A 24,176-nucleotide genomic window follows, 5' to 3' on the forward strand; every position below is an offset into this window, starting at 1 on the left:
CCTGCTGCCCCTGCACATACCTAGCCTGGGTAAACCCCTCCCCCCTCGCCAGATTTGCATTCTGCCTGAGGGAGAATGAAATGTTGTCCAGCAGGGGGAGTGGGTTTACCCAGGCTAGCACGTATACCAGCCACCGAATGGTGATCGTGGGTTAATTATGACACACTGGACTGGCTTGCTGCAATGGAGCTGAAGGTCTAAGGCAGGGTTCCCCAATTAATTTTCCTCAAGGGCCATATTTTGACTAGGGTACCAGGTTGGGGGCTGAGTCCGCACGCACATGGTCGAGGTCTTGCCCTGAAAATTATTTTTCAGGGCAAGACCCCATTTGAAAAGGATGCCCAGTTTGACATGCATAGGCTACTGACCCCCATTTAATGCCATTTATTATTCTTCCATGGGCCACAAGGGGGCGCTCTGGCCCGCGGGCCGCCTATTGGGGAACCCTGGTCTAAGGACATACGACAGAAGCTCACATAGTGTGGCATCGGGAACGTTGTAGCTTGTAGATCTGCTATCTGCAGACAAATAGGCCTACATACATAGGTTTTGGTGGTCCATAACATAAGGCTGATTGTGTCATTTGTTTTCCACTTAAACCATCAGGCTAAAAACATGGCAGGCTGCATAAGCACTGCACACATTGTCAGTGATGTCAGCTGCAGCTAATCAGATTAATAATTGTAATTTCATTTTAGGTGTGTCAATATACTGTCTTCTCTATATCATGATTGCATATTGGCATACCCCTGGACACTAGCCTATAGAGCGTCACAGTCCCGCCTCCTACCCTGGACCAGGAAATGATTCTCCGTTCATTTTCCTCATAGACATTTCAGAAAGTATTTATTTAAAGACGTTTACGCCGGGGACAAAGCCAACTCGAGTCGTGACAAATCATGACAACAAACACAATTTTTTGGGCCGAACAAATAATTAGAAAGAAGAAAAAAACGGCAGGTTACAACACTTTATTGTTGTTTTTCTTCTTTGTAATTATTTGTTTGGTCCAAAATATTGTTTGTGTTGTCATGAGTTGTCACGACTCGAGTTGGCTTTGTCCGCGGCGTAACCGTCTTTAAATAAATACTTTAAGAAATGTCTATGGGAAAAATGCATTGGGTTTCATTTCCTGGTCCAGGGTAGGAGGCGGGACTGCGACGCTCTATAGGCCTACTATGAAAATCCAACACACTCATTATGAAATTGTTTGGTGCAGCTGTGTTGCTTTAGTCAGCCTGGGGTTTCATGCCCTTTAACATGAAAATAGGAAAAAGTATAAATGCCTGACCCTCCTGGCTATATATTGTGTCTTTAAATGTTTAGACAAATTTAATTGAATACACAGGACAGGACCCCAATGGGAACAAGCTGGGGTACAACAAGCTGTAGTGCTTTCTTGGGTTTATGGGATGTGCCGATGAGACATTTTGGCCGATATCGATATCCAATATAATGAATTGCTGTTATGGCCGATAACCGATATTACCGATGTCGATATGATCCCATTCTGTGTTGAAAAATTATAATTATTTTGTCCATTCTGAAAAAAATACATGTAACAGGGTGTCTGCAGGCTTAGGCAAGTCAGATTTAACTTAAATACCTTTATATTTTTATTGTGAGCTTGTAGATTTGTTCAAGCTGTTACTTTAGGCTTGTTTATCTGTAAAGACAGACCGATCGGTCTGATTGATTAATCAAACCGATGCCGATTAATCTAAAAACAACTAGAATTGGCCGATACCGATGTGTTTGCCAATTAATCTCCCATCACTAGTTTATTTATCCTTATTCCTTTTAGCATCCTTTTATGGAACTTGTAAACTGTTAAAGTATTCAATCAATCAATCAATTAATTAATGAAAAGGGGAAACAATTAAAAGGTTGAGAACCACCTACGCGTGACGCGTCCAGCGTTACGAGATTGTTTTGGTCCTCGCGAGCCACCGTACAGAGCAATAACAAGTGGATTGACAAGCAGCTGTTGCTGTTGTGTGTGCGTGTGTGTATGTATGTGTGTGTACGCGTGTGCGTGTGTGTGCTTGCTAGGTTTTCAGACAGACAGACGGAGAGCTACCATGTGCCACGGTCTGTCGGTCTGTCCTCATGCTCATTAGCGTCCAGCCGTGCTGCAAACATTATAGTTTGGAGTGAAAATAATTCGTGCCACAAAGACAAAAATGGATTCGGATACGAAGATAGATGATCATGATACTGGTAAATGTCCGCGACGTTCGTTCGGTTGGTTGTTGTTGCTAACTCCGTAACGGGATCATTATCATTGTTGCATGGCAGAAAGGCATCTATGCTACACGGATATAAGGATAGATGTGGTCAACATTACGTCGCTTATTATCGTCCATAATGTTTTAGTCTGTTTGTTTCGGTTTTTTGCAAACTCACCAATGCTCTTGTTTCACCACAGATGTCACGAAATGGAGCATTCGAGAGAAAGTTTGGGACTACATTGAAGAAAACAACCTCGCCAACTTCCCAAGGCCTGTTCACAACAGAATCCCAAATTTCAAGGTACAGGTCTGATGCGAATTAATATTGTATTAAACTCGGAGGGTTTCCGTTTTTCTTTTTTTAAATACGGTACTAAATCGGGTTTACGACATTTTCCGACACGGATTGTAAGAACAAACATAATAGTGTTGGTGTAGCCTACAACACACCCGAGTATGCCGTAGGCTCGTGTTAAACATGTAAACATAATAAGATATCAATATCGATGATAATAATAGGCAGGACAACTGTGTTTATTGGGGATTATAGGAAAGCTGTTACCTTGGTAACAAAAGCAGTCTGCAGTACCAGATCACAAATCATTTACACTTTTATCTTAAATGTTCTGCTAATTAAAAATCATTGGTTTTCTTATACTATATAAACACAAGTTAACCTAAGATTTAGACTCTAGTAGATGTATTTTTTTTTATCGATTTTGACATTTTCATATTTGCAAGAAAACGTCATATCTTGTAGATAAAAGACATCTACGAGTCTAAATCGTAGACTATAAAGAAACTAGAAAAGTGGTTCTCAAAGCGAGCGGGGTCTTGGGGGGGCCCCAAAAGGTTCGTGAGGGGGGGGGGGGGCAAGTGATTGATAGTTAGGAACCAAATGGATACTCTAGTGAAGTTACAGTTATGGGGGGTCAGTGGCCTAATGCATATCACACTGGGGGATGGGGGGGTCCTTGAAATTAAAATGTTTGAGAACCACTGCGATAAACTCGTTTAGAATTAATCCAACTAGTGAACTGCGAAAGTTCACAACACGCATAGTCGCATACAGTAGGCTAGCCTCTTTTGGGACCCTCCGCTACTTTTTCTGAATTTCGGTACCCTAGGGTCCCTTGTAGGTTATTCCACTCTCCATAGGACGCAGCTTTACCTACTGTCACGGAGACCCGCGCGGTCGCTTGAGCATTGAGATGTTTCAACGATGCATCCAACAGCAGTAGGAGACCACGGAAACGTGTGCGAATCGGCGCTAATCGGAGTTGCCGTTAAGTATCTTTAATCTTTTTTTTTTTTTTTTTTAAGTTTTGGCTTCTCTGAAATTCTCTCGTCCTCACTTTTCATGTCCCGCCTCCCGCACCGTGACTGGCTAGCTGCACGTCCTAGTTACTGCCTCTGATTGGCCAACCGCGTACATGCAGGATGTTTTTAATGCGGTTGTCTGTTGTGTCGTGACTTTAAAGATTAAAGATACTTAACGGCAACTCCGATTAGCGCCGCTTCACACACGTTTCCGTGGTCTCCTACTGGTGTTGGATGCATCGTTGAAACATCTCAACACTCAAGCGACCCCACGGGTCTCCGTGAACAGACAGTAGGTAAAGCTGCGTCCTATGGAGAGTGGAATAACCTACAAGGGACCCTAGGGTACCGCCGTCCAAAATTCAGAAAAGGTAGCCGAGGGCCCCGAAACAGTAGGCCTATACGTGAAACGTTTTTCTCCATGTGCATTCATCTATCTTACTTTATGGTTACTGGCCCAGGGTGCAGTTCAAGCATGTGACAGACTCGGTGTCCTGCAGGAGTTCAAGTCCAGCCAGACCGTCAAAATTAACCCGGACAGACCCCAGCAGCAGGCACGCCTCCTCACTCTGTGTGTAAGTTATACTAACTATACTACTAACCCCATGCACTCTTTCTTTCTGCTCAGGGGGCCTACACGGCATGTGCCAGAGTGGCTGAGCTCGATGCGTTCACCGAGACAGCGGAGGTGAAGGTGGACCCAGATAAGCCCCTGGAGGGTGCCCGGATGGCAGTGCTACAGGTAACCAATGTAACCTTGTCTCAAGGATGAGGAGACCCACCGAGACCTGGTTCTTCATTGAAATTTTACCCATTTAGGCCCGACGTCGAAATTTAAAAAATGTCTTCAAAATGTTAAAATGTTCACTCTGTAATAATATATATTCAAAGATTTGAGGCACATTTTTCACGATTTTTCAAAAATAGCAGACCTACAAGTTCATAGGGCGGCACTCGGTGCCGCGCTATGAGCTTGTAGATCTGCTATTTTTCAATAGCTAAAGTATAACATAATGCTTTAAAACACCAAAAGGGGTTCCCGCCCAGACTGGGTTAACACCACAATGGAAACGAGTCCCCAGGACTTTTTTGTGTAATCCTTTTTGCCTTAATGTCTGACTGTAGTACTGCACCAACCACGTGCTCTTTAAATATTTTACTAATAAAGTATCCCATCAATCAGACACCATGTGGCACTTTTCTGATGCTGAATCAAATGTACACTATGGCTCACCTGCCATATATGTTCGAATACACGCCATGCATCTCCAACCAATATATCATCAGAATTAGGGGTGCACGATTATGAAATTATGACCGATATCCGATTATTTGCAAGGTCATAGCTGCCGATACCGATTCTGACCGATTCCGATATTATACAGAGAGGACCACAATGGAAACAAGCCTATAGGGGCTTATTGGCCCAAAGCCTGTTAATAAAGTATTCAATCAATACATACATAGCCTATACTCTTTTCCAAGTGTCTGTTTTCACAACTGAATGACTACTAAAGGAGATGAGTACACAAATGAAATGTAAAGTTTATTTTTATTTAAGATTTTACATCATATTTGATTTGGCTTTTGTTCTAGACTATAGGTACTACTAGACACTTGATTTATATTTAACTCATTGATGATTTCTTACATTTTTTATTTTATTTAAAAAAAACATTTTTGCTGGTGGAAACCGATTAAATAATCTGTATTAATTTGAGACCGTTCCGATACCTATATGGCACTTTTATGGCCGATATGGACTATTCAGATTATGCTACCGATTTAATTGTGCATCCCTGATCAGTATGCCTCGCGCCTCATTTCCGCTGTCTTTCTCTTAGGCGAGGAAAACCCTGTTGGTCCCGACCCCTCGCCTGCGTACCGGTCTGTTCAACAAGATCACCCCTCCCGAGGGAGCCAACAAGGAACAACTACGTGTGTGCTCTACCGCTCAGGTCAGAGCTACCTCCTCAGTGTTGTCACGACGCGTTGTGTGCTTGTAGATCGGCTATTTTCAGCATGCAACCAAGTGTAAAATAACTTATACTGGATCTCTTGTCCACTAGTCCCTTCCTAACATTTTTGTCTAGTTTTTATCTGTTGACAAAATTGTCAATACATTTAGTCTTAATTGTAGTCATCATAGCTTAGTTTTAATTTAGTTTCAATTTAGTTTTCGTCAGTGAAAAAAGGTAGTCGTCTTAGTTTTATTATTCGACAAACAACACTGCTACTTCTACATGCACATTCTTTCTCTTGAATATTCAGAGTTATTTCAAATGCTTTGTGATGTCTTATTACTAACAGTTTTTTATGATTCCAGCTCATCCACTAATGTGCATTTTGTATTTGTTTTCTAACTAAGTCACCTGTTCTCTTCCTCTCCTTTCCAAACCTTATTCTCTAGGGTGTCAAAGAGTTCAGTGTGCCTGTTGGCTTGGATGACAAGGTGAAGGTGGACTTGTTGGTAATTGGCTCTGTCGCCGTATCTGAAAAAGGTGAGAGCCGGTGGATAACTCCACTAGGGTTGTCACGATCATGACTTTTTCTTGACGATTAATATTGTCATACAAATACTTGCGATTAACCGTTTAATTCTGTATTGGGCATTGAACATAAATACTGTAGATATTAAATGTTTTGCCTTTGTAAACCGAAATTGCACAGGAAGATATGGCAAATAACTTGATTATACAAAAACCACTGACAAAATAATTTGATACTTTCAAACGACCAAGTTAACAGCGCATCACAAGGTTTTGTGAGCCTGTGAACGGTGTATCTGCCATTTCCACTGCTTTTTAAAAATGTTTGAAACTATTATGATTTATGCTAAATTGCACATAGTATACAAATACTTTGACAATGAAATGAAGAGTGGCGTCTAGCCAGAGTGCAATACAGTAATGCAGTAAATTAAAGGATAAATACAGAAAAAATGTACAGTATGTACAGTAATGTATACAGAGTAATAATTAAATAGAATAAATAGTAATGAGTAGATGGTAGAACCAGCATAATAATCTGAATAAGTATATGAGAGGAACAATCTGTACAGTGCAAGCAATGCATGATGGGGATAATATAAGCATATATACAGTCTGCACACCCACCCACACATACCCACACGTCTCCCTGCTGAACTCATGCTTATATCTTAGCGTGTTAGAACATGCTAAGATATAAGCATGAGTTCAGCAGGGAGACGGCAACAGGAAATAAGCTGTTCCTGAGCCTGCTGGTTACGGGAGCCGATAGTCCTTTAGCGCCTCCCAGAGGGGAGAAGGGAATTATGTAATAATTGTGATGGGTTTAAGCTCCACTCCAATGTCTATATTCTTAGAAAAGGTGGTGTTTGTGACCTGATTCACTAGCGGTGAATTCATACCAGCAGCTGCGAGCTAATATCTGTAGTGCGAACATTCACAAAATGCAATACAAAGGGTGTGTCTGAGGTGTGAGTGACGCCCTGGAGTTGTGCTCCAACAAGAGTTCCACTGCTGCTAAGGGCAGCTGCGCCCAGCTGGGGAGAAGGAAGTATAAATACACACATTTCTATATCTCCACTTTACTCTGTCCATAGGAGTGCTTCCACAAAAATACATTGTTAGTCTGCACTCCTGCCGGTCGTGTCCCATTGTTCTAGCTGGACTCAAAAATAACGTTTACTTGACAACAAAAAAAAGAACCCATTGTTATTCTGAGTTTACTGTGCCAAACCTTTCCTTTTTAGATTATAAAGTGTATACTGTAATGGTGTCTGCTTTGGCAGCAGCACAGAATTTTGCACAGTGGTTTGTGACATCAAAATTGGGGAAGTGTATGCCGCCAGTTTGGAAGATTTGACCAAAACATGAACACACGACAATAAATGGGTTCTACAAGCCCACACTGACTTGTCGGATTGTAGATTAGCTATTTTCAGTGCGTTACAACAGCATGAGACGCAACCAAGTACAACTCGGGCATGACTTTTAGAAAATTTAAGCAATATTGAGATGATGACATGTTTATGACAATTCATGCATTTTCAGATGGCTGTAAAGGTACAAACAAAGACGCATGGTTTTCATGATGCTTTTATGGTCTTCTGGGTCCTGGGCTGTAGACATTAAGATTCATTTTTCAAACGCAAGACTGTTGTCTCTGCATAAAAATACATCTTGACCTTTATGAGTAATTATTGTACAGTTTCTTTATTGAAGTCCATCCACAGTTAAAGTCTTTCAGCCTATATTTTATATTTAGTGCATAATATAGAAGGATGGAATAGCCAATTATACGCTCTTGTTGAAATGGTTCTGCAAGACAGTCCATTATTTTCAATACCTCTCTGGCTTCCATCTTGCTCAGGCTATCGACTTGGAAAAGGAGAGGGCTATGCTGACATGGAGTACGGCATGATGGTCTCAATGGGGGCTGTGAACGAGTCCACTGTGGTGGTTACTGTTGTCCACGACTGCCAGGTGAGTTCAGTTATGTTTGAGTTCCCAAATAAGTAGAGAAAAGGCCTTGTGCACACCTACAAGGACGGGTGTGTCGGAGCCGGCAACCAAATGCCAATCATGAGAAGAAAAGGGTCCCGCACACCGTCTTCACTTATAGAGCAGTAGCACTTGCTCAGGGACAATTTAGGTACTTTGCCATTACAGTAGCGTGCCGCGTCGTGCCGATGACGTGTTTCCACTAGCGAGTAGGGTTGGGATTCGTTAGGATTTTAATGGTTCCGGATCCTTCCCGGATCCCTCTTAACGGTTCCCTTAACGGATCCTAATATTTGATTTTTTGACATAGATTATGCTTATATTATAACTAACCTAACCAAGTACGTACATAAACACATTCATTAATTCAATTATTGAAAATGCACTTTACAATTATGAGGTGGCATTTTTTTTTATTTCTTTTTTTATATTTTTATGGAGGGACAGACAGTAGGCTGACAGGAAATGGGGAGAGAGATGGGGGGGAAGACATGCAGTAAAGGCCGTCGGGATCGGGAGTCGAACCCGAGGCACACTGCCAGACTGGATTACCAGCCGAGGTGCCTGGACCACTGAGCCATGGCCCAGGCGAGGTGGCACTATTATTTAAACTTCACCACCACCACCAGCAGCAGCTAGACGCCACAACAATATCATTGTTGCAATTTGTACTGTAGGCCTATATTGCAATTTGTAGCCTACTGTATATTAAATATAGCCTACAGTACACATTGCAATAATGATATTGTTGTGGTGACAAATGTTGTCTTTAATGTTCAGATTAATTTAATATGAAGGACCCCTTACCCTAATGGAAACAAGCCATAGTGCTTTCTTGGATTATAAAATCATCTTAGCAGACCTTGTATTGAACTGTAGGCTACTTTCCTGTGCTTTTTTCTGCAAACTGTTTATAAAGTAATCAATCTATGGAGGTATATGCACCTAAACGCTGGGCTCTCAACAGCCACGCGATTAATTTAGAGCCAAATCAAAAGCAGCTGAGTTGCTTATAAGTTGTAAAAAATAAGTGCAGACAAATTGATTTGGCTCTCTAGTTAACGTGATTCATAAAATATCAGATAGAAAGACGTTGAGTCATTGGCGTTCTAAATTAACACCATTAACAACAGTTGTACAATACGCCTAATGAAAAGCTCTGTAGACGTTCGTAGTTTTTATTTTCTATTACGTTACTAGCCTGGGGAAAGTAAACCAGCCTTGCATCAGATCGTCCGATTCGTCCCCCGCCTGCTGTGGTGGAGCTGCGGGGAGAGCAGGCACGGCTCTCCGCATGGCTCACAAACGCGATGTGCCTAGATTATTCTCGTGAGTTGTGGACTCGTGTAGGCATATTGATTTTGAGATGTTTCCTCAATGTGAACGTGGTGCAAAACTGCAACTGGTACAAGTTGCAACAACCTTTGCAGGGAACTATAGCATCGCATTTATTGCACTTTGCGTGCTCAGCCTCGGAGTCATTTCCCTCTCTGTTAACCAAACTTTGGAGATCTCTTCGACATACTGGCTCACTCGCTCCGCGGCGGTGACCGGTCGCTGAATGCACAGAACAGTGGGCGTATCCTCCCCGACCCCACTCACTCATGCACTCGTGTAGGTTGGGTGACGTCACCCCAGGCTCTGCTTGCTTGCGTGCATGCACACATTGCACAGACACAGCGGAGCTAAATGACGACTGATGAGAACCGTTTGGGGAACCGTTAATAAAAAAACGATGGAACCGGCTCCGGATCCGCAATGTCGGAACCGGGTCTGAAATGGACCCGAATCACAACCCTACTAGCGAGGGTGGATGAGTGAAGAGTCCGGAAGTGTTGTTTCCACTAGCTTGTTTGTTTTCTCATGCCAATAAAGTGCCATTGAATTGAAATTGTACCTGTTATGCCAAATCAGTAGGGTTCACCCTGCAGTCTACCTAGTAGAGTATAATCTAATCAACCTTTTATTTATATTGCACATTTTATACAACCGAAATTGACCATAGTGCTTCACAGTAGAAAAGTAAACATGGTAAAATTACATCAAGCAAATAAGATAAGGGCAATATGACCATTAGACTTTGAGATATCTTGTGTCCCAAGTGGAAATCCTGGCCTATTTGGATTCCTGGCAATTTGCTATGCCCATATGCACAGCAAACTCAGCCAGTAGGTTTCAAGATATCCTGTTTAAGATCAACTAAAAGGACTGACATTGCCTTGCTAAAAACTGACAACTCCATCTCTTTTGTGTATATTTCATATATGTTTTTAAATTGTGCATGCTATAGCCTATGAGACACTTTTGAGTGGTGCAACCACTCTCTTACGGAGCTATGTTTGTGGGTGGCTGGCTGGCTGGCTGGGTAGCTGGCTGGCTGGGTGAATCTGAGCACGAAAACAGCATGGTTGTTTTTCACCACCTGTGCGCAACCTAACACACGCACATATTAACTGTGTATATGATGATTTCGGGTGTGACAGTACAGTACAGTACAGTAGAGGGACCCCCACACGGTAACTGTCATTTCTCAACCGTTTCGGACGTGGGGCGGCTCACCGGAATCGGGCCGGCACCCTGGGTGCGTTCCTGTGGGTCTGGAACTCCGAGTTGCACCACTCACTTCACACGGGTGTGATTTCTTTTTCACCTCTGGTTGATATTTCATGAGTAGAACTTTAGTACTTAAACTATAGGTAATGCAGCTAGTTTATTTGTATAGGACATTATAATACACTAAAAACAAACCGTAACAAATTATATATGGGGAAAAGAGACCAAAATGACAGTGCAGAAGGATGGTAATATAATGTGTCATTCTCATAGCTCTGTTGAACTTGCATTTGTACCAATTAGGTTGTGGACATCCCAGAGGATCTGATGGAGAGTCATGACCTGACTGTGGACTACATCCTGACGCCCACTAGAGTCATCAAGACAGAATGCCAGCGTCCCAAACCGGAGGGGATCATTTGGACTAAGGTAACGAGAAGGATGTTTCTTGAATGTTGAGAGGGTTAGATACCCGTTGATTATAAATAATGTCAAATGCATCTGCCAGCTCTCTTTTGGTGCCAAGTCCACTAACCTTTCCCAACATGACTATAACCTTTTTTCAAGTGAAGTCGGCCCTTTTGTTTTAGGTTCAATTAACGCTCATAGTCTTAAGGCTGTAAAAGTGAACAACCTTTTTTTTTTTAATGCTAATTACGGGGATTTTTATTCGTAACATCTATAAAGTTTCTACATGACCTCAGGGTCCCTTAACCCATTTAGGCCTGATGTCGAAATTTAAAAAAATGTCAATATTTCATGTCACGGACCCCAAAAATTATATGTAATATGCCTCCGCCCCCCCATCTGAAAATATGTTGTTCCAGGGACCTCCCCAGAAGAGAAGCAAAGATTTGAGTTAAAATGTTCACTCTGTAATAATATATTCAAAGATTTGAGGCACATTTTCACGATTCTTCTAAAATGGCAGACCTACAAGCTCGTAGCGCGCCACTCGGTGGCGCGCTATGAGCTTGTAGATCTGCTATTTTTCAATAGCTAAAGTATAACACAATGCTTAGTTGAAACACAAACGGGTTCCCGCCCAGAATGGGTTAAGACGTCTCGCGTCGGTAAACAGGACCGAGTGACCTCACAGACAGGAAGGGCATGCCTGATCATCAAAGGCCCCTCTCTGCCTGGCCAGCAGGGCTGAGCGGGAGCAGTGGAAAGCCAGGTCAGACAGGCCAGGGTATAAACAATAGCCCCGCATATCCTTTACAGCACCGGTTGCCATCAAAGCAACTCTGCAGACACTCTTTGAGGCCTGAGAAGAAGCCAGGAGCGATGTCTTTTTTTAACCCGTTTTGTGCGGGGACCCCTTTTGGTGTTAGCATTATGCTATGCTTTAGCTATTGAAAAATAGCAGATCTACAAGCTCATAGCGTGCCACCGAGTGGCGCGCTACGAGCTTGTAGGTCTGCTATTTTTGAAAAATCGAAGAACGACTGACATAGAAACATAGCTTTTTCAGAAAACTGTCAGGATTTAGAAGACATTTGTAGAATCCTTCCCAGGTCAAAATGGGTTAACTGCAAAGGGAAGTTAACCCATTCTAGACGGGAACCTCTTTCGGTGTTTATAGCATTATGTTATACTTTAGCTATTGAACAATGGCAGATCTGCTCATAGCTCATAGCGCGGCACAGAGTGCCGCACTACGAGCTTGTGTATATCTGCTATTTTTGAAAAATTGTGACAATGTGGCGCAAATCTTTGAATATATATATATATATATATATATATATATATATATATATATATATATATATTATATATATTCTTTCAGAGCCAACGTTTTTAACTCAAAGCTTTGCGTCTGGGGTGGGGTCCCTGGAACTACATATTTTCAGATGGGGGTCGGCGGCCAATTGCATATATTTTTTGGGGTCCTTCACAATGTTTGAGAACCACTGATATAGAAACATAGGTTTTTCAGAAAACTCAGAATTTAGAGGGCATTTGTAGAATCATCTTCAGGTCTAAATGGGTTAAATATACCACCCCCATCATGATTATTTTGTCACTGTAATTACCAGAAGGCTGTCATACTGTACATCAGTGTATATACTGTAGAACCCGACCATCTTTGTGGGGCTGATATTGGCCGATGACGGATCTATCGGTATCGGCACATGTGGTCCAATATTCACTATTTACTTTACAGAATATGATGCGCAAAAAGATGCTCTGGGTAATTTAGCAATTGATTCTTTTTTTTAGTTTAATTCCCAGTGAAGTTTACCGTTTCAGTGCACTGTTCTCATATTGTCAAATTATTTAAAAAAAATATCCCACCTCCGTTACACGTGCGTGCGTGTGCTGTAAGTCGGAGAGGGTTATTGTCGTCAGCCGGGAATACAGGCTTATATGCACGTGTGTATATATATATAAATGGTAAATGGTGCATTTATATAGCGCCTTTATCCAAGTGCATTACATTCACCCATTCACACACATTCATACACCGATTGCGGCGGAAGCCATGCAAGGTACCAACCAGCACATCGGGAGCAATTTGGGGTTCAGTATCTTGCTCAAGGACACTTCGACATGTAGACAGGAGGAGCCGGGATTCGAACCGCCGACCCATGGATCATTGGACGACCTGCTCTACCTCCTGATCCACAACATTGCACATGACCATATATAATTTAGGCATTTAGCAGACGCTCGGAGCGACTTAACAGTAAGCGAGAACAAAAACCATGGTAATGCATGGAATTCATCTGGGCATCGCGGTCTGATATGTGCCTCTGGACAACTGGATGTCAGTCCTTGTCCCTTTTATGCCCATATATGGTGATCACTGATGTCATCAGTATATAGTGCCCATACCATATATAGAGCTAGCTGATCTGTTTTCACCTGTGCCATCACGTCACTTTGAGGTTAGATGTCACACTCGTATTTGGGCGTAGCTGAATTGTGAACTCCTTACTGTATAATATGGTCATGGCTGAGTCATAGACTGTTGGCTGACCCGGCCCTCACTTGAGCCAATTTTAATTATAAAATACAGTATTGGTCAGGGTGTATCCCTTTTGAGTTTTGCTAGTTGGTAAGTAGCTTTACCAAAATGCAGTTCCATAATAACATGAAAGATGCATGTCTGTCTTCTGTGTTTAGCATGTTTAACCCATTCTGGACAGATACCCCTTCTGGTGTTTTAACTAAGCGTTATGCTATAAGCATTATAGCTATTTAAAAATAGATCTACAAGCTCATAGCACGCCACCGAGTGGCGCGCTACGAGCTTGTAGGTCTGCTATTTTTGAAAAATCGTGAAAATGTGGCACAAATCTTTGAATATATATTATTTTATTTATTTCGACGTCAGGCCTAATTGGGTTAACATGTTTGGGGGTTTTGTCACTTCGCGAGTCGCGAATAACACCAATGTAACCTTCTAGCTGTTGCCATTCTCCCTACTGCACCATCTGCTTGTTTCACGCGTCTACACGTTGACAACCATGCTGCATGGCCCAGAGCATGACTAGCTGCATGTGTTTGCTTGAATGAGTCCTCCATTAGCGACCATTGAGCCACTTGACTTGTTGTGTGTTCCTCAGCTGCACACAGAGATGCTGGAGAAGATCCCCGTCCTGAAGACACTGCATGCTCTGGAGGAGCAGTCAGGCAAGGACGTGACCCTGGGGGCCGTGCCTCCTGCAGGAGCCGAGAGGGCCCAGAGGAGGGAGCCGGGGTTCCAGTCTGATCACAGGCCCAAGAGGCAGAACAGGCGCAGGCCAAGACGGAGCACGCAGCAGGACGCCGACGACGAATCCAAACAGGAGCCCCAGCAGCAGGAAGGGAACCGAGAGGAGTCTGAGCAGAAGCCCAGAAGACGGCCCCCGAGAGTAAGGAAGGAAAGCAGAGGAGAGGGCAGGGAAAACGGAAGGTTCGAAGGCAAAGAAGGTGGCAAAGGGGAAAGCGGAGAGGGCGGAAAGGTATTTAGACAAAGGAGGCGTGAGAGGAAAGAGAAGCCGGCGGGCGAAGAGGGAGGAGGTGAGCCCGCGTCTCAGCAGCGCAAGCTTCCCCTGAGTCTGACCACGGTGTACCTGGGAGGCATCCCGTCCGGGCTGCGCGTCAGCGAGCTGAAGACGGCGCTCCGGGAGAGGGAGTCGATACCGCTGAGGCTCACCTGGCAGGGAGCTCAGCACAGGGCCTTCCTGGACTACAGCGACGCCCAGGCTGCGGACCTGGCCCTGGAGGCCCTCCAGGGCCTCTCCCTCAACGGCCACAGTCTGCTGGCCGAGCTGGCCAAGAGCCAACGGGGGGGAGGCAAGAGACCCGGCCCGCCCAATAGAAGACCCAGACCGGCGACAGCTCCCAAGACGACATCACCACCACCAGCCGAGAGCACCGGGGACGACCACGCAGAGTCTCAGGAGTAATGGAAATGGAAAGATACGTATAGCCCGACATGTATTACAACGTGTAAACATGTTAAATGCCTTAAGTAGAGTTTAGTTTGTTAAATTGTTTCTGTAAATGTCTTTAGTTTAGTACAGTGAAACCTGACACCTGAAGTGACTGCTTATACTGTACTAATGGGCATAACAAAAAAAAAAGAAAAAAAATGCAGTGCTTTATTTTGTTAATAGTGTATAGGTTGAGGACTTTCCTTGCTGAAACATGGCAGCTATACTTTACCTTCAAAGTCAATTGTACATGCCATTGTGGAATACGTAAGCATGTGTCATATTTGGAATAGCCTACTGTAAGCTTTTGCCTTGAATTGTAATGTATGTCTAATATAGACTAATGTGGCCTGGGTTGGCTATAAAGGTTCGCTTGAGCATTCATAGCTTTTAAGTACCGGTAGGTCTTAGAATGTGTATGAACATATAGGTAACAAGTCGCGGACTCTTTTGCCAAGAAAGTGTTCACTCTAATGCATTTCATTTCTTCACCCAAGAATGGCTCAATACTACCACCACAGTCATTCTCTAAACATCCTTTTTGCTTAAGATATTTATGCTCCTAGAAACCCCAGCCTAGGCCAAACCTTCCTTTCTGAGTTAGATGTAGATGTTTCTGTTGCATCTTCGGTATAACCAATTTATACTTTTGAGTTACACTATGTTATATAAAGACATCACAGGCTTGTCAGTGGTGCCCTTCAGTTACAGTTCAGGCAGTGTAAAAGGCCTAAAATACTCACAAAAATACTTTTTATGATATTTTGCGTACTGAATAAATTGGATTTATGGAGTTAACATTTTTTTTTGTCTTTGTAATTTCCTTATGCATTCAAGTGTGTTGGTCTTATATGTGATGCCATTGGTGATATTCCAACGCCCCCTCAGGTATACATTGTCTATTTTAAGCAATTCGATGATATTTTTTGGGTGGTTATATATAGATCTTGTTTGGCTTGTCATTTTGAAAGTAGCTCTCAATTGTAATGTACGGTGTGTTCTATCTGGCCAAACCATTTGCAGTATGTTGCCAAAAACCTACAGTATAAGGAATGAGAAGCCGTGTTAGGCCGAGTGACTATCCATCTATTTTTCTATAGTTAAAATTAACATTCAGGGTTTTTCTTTTTCTTTGTCTACTGTAGTTTTTTTTACATATGACAAGTCTGTGTGACTGTGTTGCCGGAGCAATTCCCACCAAACTGCTTGACCGATCAGCGCCACATAATGTGCATTGTTTTCCTGCATGTTTATACTTTTGAAATATTTTAGTTTAATTTCATTTCAACGTGTGTGTATATATATGGGCCTCAAGTTTCAACCGGTTTCAACTTGAAACTAGAGATGCACTATATTGAAATTTTAGGCGATATCGATATGCGACTGATATGCAGGGTGAAATCGTCATTTTCAAAGCCTATAACGGTCACATTATTGCATCAAAATCGGTGAAAATATATCGTTAAATATTTATATCGACATGCATTTTTAATGAAATATTGATATGCATATAGTTGAAACATGAATACTATGTCATAGATCAGTGATTCTCAACCACTGGTCTGGGGACCACCAGTGGTCCTTGAGGTGGTTCCAGGTGGTCCCCAGCTAAATGATGGAGAGTCGGTAACCAAATGGACCCTCATAGATGTTTAACTCTTTGAGAGCGTATAAAATTAAACCAAATGGACCTGTAATAAGGTTCAATGGTTTCATTTTACGTTCAAGAGTGTTAAACACCTGCATTTAATGACTTAATTTGAAGTCGACACAATATAGAGAATGTAGAAGAATTGTTATTTTGATCGTTTGCCTGTTTTATCTCCTATGGTGTATATACCACATCAATACAGCATGGAATTGTGGACAAAATCGATTAAAAGAAAACGTTTGGGGTCTGAGAGGCTAAATCTCATCAAATGGCTCAAATGCTGAATAAATAATGGACCTTGATATGAAACGGGTTAAACGGCCATAGATGACTGATGGTGAAGTCTTACATCCACAACAGCGTTACTAAGATCCACATGATTCCATTTGTTCAACTTGAGTGAGCTGTACAACCAACGATTTTATTATCAGTATATTTTCAACATTTAGGGAAAAAAAGACAAAAGATGTGTGGAGAAACAAATAGCATGGAGAGTGGAGACACATTTTGGAGGGGGGGGGACATGCATTTGTGTAGCCTGTAGTCGGTTGCTTGTCTGCACATTAAAAATGACAAACTGAATGGAAGCACATTGCAATATAGTACCAGCTGCCGGCCGCCTCCTATACAGAATGAGGTATGAAGTGATGGAATACTTTAGCAAGAGTCGCCCCACACACAGATGAAAGTGTACCCCAGACTTTGTCATTTCAATACATATTCATGTTTATGCTCCTTTCCTGGCTCGACATGAAACTATACCGGGGTAAATTGATCACTATACGGTTTGCCTGCTTCGTCGAGGTGCATGGAGTCTGGACTCGGATGAGCACATAATTGCAGAGAGCAGGCCCGGCCCATGCACACTTTTTTTTATGGAGCTGTCATCCCAGACCAGGCCAGAGAACAGCTGTGGAGCCCCAGCAGGAATCTCACCCCCAACAACAGCCCCTTTGCCAAAGTACTAGCTCCCCACTTAATGTCATCGGCTTGCTAATGCATGGTCCCTCTGCTGTGGAGCCTGCCGCCCCCCTTATGCACCATGGCATGTTCATACAAGGGAATCTCACCAGGGTTCAGACAGTGGTCATCATGTTGCACGAAAACATGGAGCAATGCACATAATGCAGCATAACAGCATGTTATACTATAGCCTATCGATGTACCACCACATGTCTCACCAACCTTGACTGCATGAAAACGACACCCAGTGAGGATGTATATGTCTGAAATGACCCAGGAGGTGTTTTATCTTATTTGTAACTGAGGTCCATCAGAGCAGGACATGAATATATAGGACTGTCATACTGTATAGATAAAGGGCATTTTGACGCATTACTGCAAAGAAATCATTTGTTGCTTCACTGTTCATTTTTGAGTGGTGTAAACCACTCCTACAACTGGCTTTTGTGTGCAGAAAAAAATGAGCATGGTTGCTATGTTCAAAATAATTTCTGACGTAATTAAATCACACCCGGGTGAACAGGGTGAACATAGCAACCATGGTCATTTTTTCTGCACAAAAAAAGCCAGTTGTGAAATCACATCCGGGTGTGATTTCATTACGTCAGACATGATTTCATTACGTCAGACAGACCTTACACCACTCAGTTCACACGGGTGTGATTTTTATTATTATTATTGGGCTACACTTGCTATTTTTGAATTGGGCACATGTATTGTTTTGCTTGCTTTTTTATGCCCATAAATGCATCCCTGAGAAACATGTATTTTAATGTGAATCACACAGTAAAATGTGAAGTGTTCATCTTTGTATCATTTAAACGTATAATTATATGAACAGTGGGAAGCAGAACTATAAAGTACAAGCTGATTTTAAAAAAATGAATTAAAAAAAACACATGCCATAAAGAAAGTGATTTATGTCCTTAAAGTCACACTTCCGTCACCTGTTCGAGAACATAATTTATAATGTGGTATAATAATGTTGGCTTTTCAAGGCAAACTTCTCCAGCCATCAGCATTTAAAAACATGTGTCATATTTTTATTTATTGTGTGTAGTAGTATAATTCTCGTTTTAGGGTTAGGCTTATATATATTCTAATTTCTATCACTTCTTAGCCAATCTTATGGCTCTGGGCTTTCTAAAGCCCAGAGCCATGGAATAGGCCTGAATATCTGCTGCAGACTATAGCAATGGTTCCCAAACTTTTTCATGTCAAGGACCCCCAAATTGACACTAATTAGCCCACGGACCCCCATTTGAAAAGATATGCCCGGGACCCCCCATATAAGAGAAGAATTTTACGGCTCTAGCAGTGATCCTCAACCCGTTTAATTTCAAGGACCCCCAGTTTGACATGCATTAGTCTACGGACCCCCCATTTAATGGCATTTCTATCTCCGGGACCCCCAATTTATATTGTAAAATCAATGTTAATTTAACTCTGAGAGTGTACAAATGGAACCAAGCGGACCCGTTAGGGTTTACACTCAGAGTTACAGACCCATAAGGGTCCATTTGGTTCCAAACTATCATTTAGCTGGGGACCCCCTGGAACTCCCTCAGGGACCCCACTTTGGGAACCACTAGACTATAGACTTTGTAAAGATGTATTCAAGGCAATCTATACCAATTTACTTTAGTTTGACCATGAAGGCAGGGCTATGGTACTGTACATTAGTACTGTACATTAGTAGCCTACTGTACATTTCAGTAAGAGCAGCATGGTCTGGCCAAAAATGAAAAAATGAAAAGGAAACGTTATTATCTGAATGCATTTGGATTTGCACTACTGACTCTGACTGGGAGTTCTCACCACTAACTAAATGCATGGAAGAGATCATATAGCCTACACTTATATTACACAGCATGCAAAGCAGGCTGCAGTGAAGTGACTTTTCATCCGTTGTATTTTTAGGTCTACATTAATTCATTGTGCTTTTTGTATAGGAAACCAGATTTGTTAATTTATTTTCGTGTTCACTGCAGGACGTTTGAATTCTAACCCCAAGGATACAATAATTAATAAATCTCTGTTAGGCCTACTGGCATTTTGCGACGCCATATGGATCAGCGAACCTGGATTGCTTTATGGATTAGCCATGAAATAAACCGTTATACTGGCCTGTTACAAAACAGAAATATACATCTCCGTTGTTTTTTTTAAAGTATTAGTTTAAACTGCATGTCAGATAGCTCTTTAATTTCATACAAATGGTGTGGTGCATAGCCTAGCCTAACCTATATCCTTCAATGCTCCTAACATATACAGTGCTGAAAATAATGACATATATACACCTAACAACACACAACAAAACGACATAACAGTGCTGACATTATATCTTCAAATTTCATTTTAAAACAAATAAGAAAGCGATCTGACAAATATTGCCAATAAAGCATCCTTGGCCAATTCGCCTAAAATTAAAAAATATGTATAGGCCTACAGAATAAATAAAACGTTGCGCTTATAGGCTATTCAAAAAGTGCCTTCATCTTTTTTTTTTTATACAATATATATATATAATGTCCAATATTTAAAAAGTCAAGGCTGATATGGTATAGTCCAAACGGAAGTTGAATCTTAATTTGGTAGAGAAAAAAGGGGAAGAAAAAAAAGGAGGGGAAAAAATGAACTTCTGACGGATCAATGAAAATGTGCATTTACATATTTAACAAAAATCAATAAACATTTTACAAAAGGTGTTAAGTGGTAGTCATCCGCCCGCAGAGCTAGTACCAAACGGCAGCTGGGTATTATAAGTAACCCCGCCGGCCCATGTTGATAGCATGCAGTTTGTTTTGATTTTTTTTTTTGTTATGTGATGAGCCTGTTTCGGTCGCCCTTTTTTTGTAGTAATCATGGAGTCCGTCGACTTGCTGGTTGGGATAAAACAGTACAAAGTAGTCTATTTTTCCTTGAGTTGTGGTAGTCAACAACACAGTGCGCGCGTCCCAGGGCGACTCAGGGGCCATGCCTTTTCTCTTCATGGGGTTGTTTGTTTGTTTTTTCTTTCCTTTCAAGTTTTAGGGCTTGTCAGGTTGTCATCATATTCGTGGCTCAAGTCAGTGATACTAGTCTGTGCTCTGTGTTGATTGTCCGTCCACTCACTCCGTGGCCGTGCCGCCGCCGCCATCATCACCACCACCATCATCCTCATCACATGACGCAGGGCTTGATGTCCTGGTAGGAGACCTGTTGGTGGTGATAGTAGGACCCGCTGCTCGGAGTATGCATGGCCGAGGAGGTCATGGCGTTGAACGAGAACACGAACTCCTTGCGGTCGCACATGCTGGGAGACTGGGAGTGGTACCGTGGGATGCCTGGAGAAAATAGAGAGAGAGAGAGAGCACTTTGTTTTATTCACTGATCCATGGCACCGACAGCCCATATTTTTTATACACACTACATTACCTTACTATAGGTCTAAAAGTGATCACTTTGTAGCATATACGTTAATGCTGCATGGCGTAGGCTAAGTCTTTTGAGAACTTCGCTTGAAATATATTTCAGGATTGTTGATGTATAATGAAGAGGACTGATTCAATAAGCTTTAATGTTTTTGTTGATCCATATCTCTTATATTGGCCTCAATCGATAATCACAAGAATGACGTAAATATAGTGAATGCAATAATATAGCTACATAAATTAAAATAACGCATTTCTTGTTAAATTAATTATTTGCGGGAAACCACTTTCACACTCACTCACATTAGGCCTATTTTGGTTCCAATGAATGCAATTCATCCAATTTAAAATGAGCTGTAAGAATTTGTGTTGAGTCGACACTCATATAATTATACAAATCGTCTACATATACATATGCCTATATACACTTATAGCTATACGGCCTATAATAACGGCCTCCTTTGATGACCATGATAAAAAAATGTTCAAAATGAAGTCTCGAGATGGAGTCTGCGTGCGTGGCGTGCATGGCATGCATGGGACAGCTTTAATAATGACAGTGGCCTGCTCTTATTATCTGCTCGCACGCCAGTCCCGGAGGACCCCTGCCTGCCTCGCAGGCAGCGACAACCGGCTGAATACCATCGCATGCCATGCCAGTGCCTGGCACCGCTTTATCTTAATATGACCTTACAAACGCGCGTTCACTTGCGTTCAGTTATAGGCATATATGTATACTATATACACCACTTCCAGGCCATTCTAAAAAAAAAACATGTGAGGTTTTAAACACACACTGTTTTGAAGTCGGATTAAGCTGCGGTTGAACTAAAGAGAAAACTCCTATATTGGCTCGCCGATGCATAATTTCCATTTGGCCAAAAATACAACCATCAACAATCTGATTTAGATTAGCACAGATTTGTGCTTATATATATGACTGTAAATAAAAAATCTACAATATCTTACAGAATAGCCTATATAAGATTTGAGATACTTTTAAGTATAATTTGGGTTTAAATAGTTTCGACCCATCATTTGCTTTGAGAGAAACATTCTTATTATGCTTATTATTTTGTGAATCCATAAACTATACTTCCCCCTTATTGTTAAATCCAGCTGCACATGCAGTGCTGCATTGTATTAGGCCTATATATAGTGCTATAATTATGAGTGAATGGGCTTTAAAACAAATAAAACTCTTACCTTGTAAGTCTGTACTGTGCCCATTCTGATGCAGGTATGATTGGTCTAGCGAGTGCGAGGGCAGGCTGGGCTGCAGTGCGTTTGATCCTGGGTTACATGGAGACAGCGGCTGCTGCTTGATGTAAGGCGCGCCGTTATTCAGCGAGGCCGAGGGCGCCGGGGCCCAGGCCGAGGCCGAGCTCGAGTACACGGGGTGAGGCTCCATGACGCCCCCGCCGGTGAGCAGCGGGGAACCGGAATTGTCATGATGCGCATAATCGGTCCCAGTGGATCCCGTACAATTTCCCATGTAGGAGTGTCCGCCGTTGGCCGACAGGTGGGACATGGAGTGGCCGGACAGTCCCATGCCGTCCATGTTGCCCGACAAGTGTCCGTTCATCATCCCGATGCCGCTGTCCAGAGACAGGCCGTTGGGCGCGCAGGACAGCCCCCCCTGTCCCTGGAAGTTGTAGGACTCGGGGAGGTGGTTGAACCCCAGGCCGTTCATCATGCTGTACATCGGCTTCAGTGCCTGGCACTTGCGCCTAAAGCCCCGGGGCCTCCTTCTGAAGGAGCCTTCCTCGAACATGAACTCACTGGCCGGATCTATGGTCCAGTAATGGCCCTTCCCCGGCCGCCCGAGGCCCTTGGGCAGCTTGATGAAGCACTCGTTAAGGGACAAGTTGTGACGCACGGAGTTCTTCCAGCCCTGATATGAGCCCCTGAAGAACGGGAAGCGGCTCTGGAGGAACTGGTAGATTTCGCTGAGCGTCAGGCGTTTGGTCGGAGAGCTCTGGATGGCCATGACTATCAGGGCTATGTAGGAGTACGGGGGTTTCTCCGGGCGTCGGATCCCCGCGTTAGTCTTTTTGGTTTTCGTGGTGGACGAGGCGGTCTCCTGCTGCATCACCGAGGCGGTCTGCTGCTGTCCGTGAGGCTTGTTCTCCGGGGCAGACATGTTGGGGCTGCTCTGCTGGGCAGAAGTCTGCGCTGCTGAGGGCTGCTGGACCTCTGCCGTCATTAGTTATTATCTGCGTAATGGCAAAACTAAACTAAAAAAAAAGAAGAAAAAAAACAAAATAGCAGGGTCTTCCTTATAAACAAGGAAATTTCGAAAAACAGTTCGCGTAAACATAAAATAAAAAATAAAAATATTAGCTGTAATTATAGACGAACTTTACGCACGAGCCTGTTGACGAGACCGTTTCTTTTAGCCGTGCTTTTTGAAGCTGTTCTCCCAGTCTGAAGCCTCTGCCTGGCCGCCTTGTAATCACTGTCCAGAGTGTAAAATGGAACGGAACGGGAGCCGCTTTTCTTTCGCCTTCAGTCTGTGTTCAACTTCTCGTGCGTCCGGAGAAGCTCAACTTTTTACTTATCTGTTGCCATCAGCGTATTGGAAGCTCGATGTCTTGGCCATCCTAATGCCGTAGGACCCGCCCACTTCTCCTCCTCCTACTCACTCCAGTGGTGGTGGGCTGGTGTGTGTGTGTGTGTGTGTGTGTGTGTGTGTGTGTGTGTGTGTGTGTGTGTGTGTGTGTGTGTGTGTGTGTGTGTGTGTGTGTGTGTGTGTGTGTGCGCGCGCGCGCGCGCGCGCGCATCTGTCTGCCTTCGGTAGGTTTTCAAGGAAAGTTATTTTTTTCTTTCTCTTCTTACTTCTTACTCGAAATAGTGAGGATTTTCTACGCAAACAGCCATACAGGCTGTATACACATTATAGCTCATTAATATAACTCGTTGTTATGGCTTCATCTATTCTAAGACGTTAACAAATGCTTAGTTATGATGACAGTGTCATGGTTGCAGTGTGTTCTTTGATTGTCTAACAGTGTTTGTATATAGACTATGTTTATGTAAACTATATATACGTTATTTTATAGGCTATATCAGACGATATAGCTATACATGCTGCGCACAAAGAAGTTCTTCATTTTCGATCACTATAGATATAA

The 24,176-nt window shown here is 42.7% G+C and overlaps 2 protein-coding genes across 2 annotated transcripts; one reads left to right on the plus strand and one right to left on the minus strand.

The window, feature by feature from the left end:
* The first annotated feature begins 1,927 nt into the window (after positions 1-1,927).
* On the plus strand, positions 1,928-15,818 carry mthfsd (methenyltetrahydrofolate synthetase domain containing). Its single transcript, XM_079496853.1, has 8 exons — positions 1,928-2,220; positions 2,429-2,532; positions 4,180-4,293; positions 5,396-5,509; positions 5,962-6,052; positions 7,908-8,020; positions 10,895-11,020; positions 14,164-15,818. The coding sequence occupies exons 1-8, from the start codon at positions 2,184-2,186 to the stop codon at positions 14,986-14,988; spliced, it is 1,524 nt and encodes a 507-aa protein (XP_079352979.1). The 5' UTR covers positions 1,928-2,183; the 3' UTR covers positions 14,989-15,818.
* A 3,995-nt stretch (positions 15,819-19,813) lies between these two features.
* foxf1 (forkhead box F1) lies at positions 19,814-23,591 on the minus strand. Its single transcript, XM_079496857.1, has 2 exons — positions 22,249-23,591; positions 19,814-20,955 (listed from the first exon to the last, which is right to left on the minus strand). The coding sequence occupies exons 1-2, from the start codon at positions 23,246-23,248 to the stop codon at positions 20,792-20,794; spliced, it is 1,164 nt and encodes a 387-aa protein (XP_079352983.1). The 5' UTR covers positions 23,249-23,591; the 3' UTR covers positions 19,814-20,791.
* Between the last annotated feature and the right edge of the window lie 585 nt (positions 23,592-24,176).

The sequence above is a fragment of the Electrona antarctica genome (assembly GCF_951216825.1).
Source record: "Electrona antarctica genome assembly, chromosome: 3".
NCBI classification, from domain to species: Eukaryota; Metazoa; Chordata; class Actinopteri; order Myctophiformes; family Myctophidae; genus Electrona; species Electrona antarctica.

Excerpts from the sequence above, each read along its gene's own strand:
- mthfsd (XM_079496853.1), top strand. The coding sequence starts at position 2,184 with ATGGATTCGGATACGAAGATAGATGATCATGATACTG. Across the intron at positions 2,221-2,428 it reads GATAGATGATCATGATACTG|ATGTCACGAAATGGAGCATT; the intron begins GTAAATGTCCGC and ends GTTTCACCACAG. Across the intron at positions 6,053-7,907 it reads TGTCGCCGTATCTGAAAAAG|GCTATCGACTTGGAAAAGGA; the intron begins GTGAGAGCCGGT and ends CATCTTGCTCAG.
- foxf1 (XM_079496857.1), bottom strand. The coding sequence starts at position 23,248 with ATGACGGCAGAGGTCCAGCAGCCCTCAGCAGCGCAGACTTCTGCCCAG. Across the intron at positions 20,956-22,248 it reads GCACAGTACAGACTTACAAG|GCATCCCACGGTACCACTCC; the intron begins GTAAGAGTTTTA and ends TATTTTCTCCAG.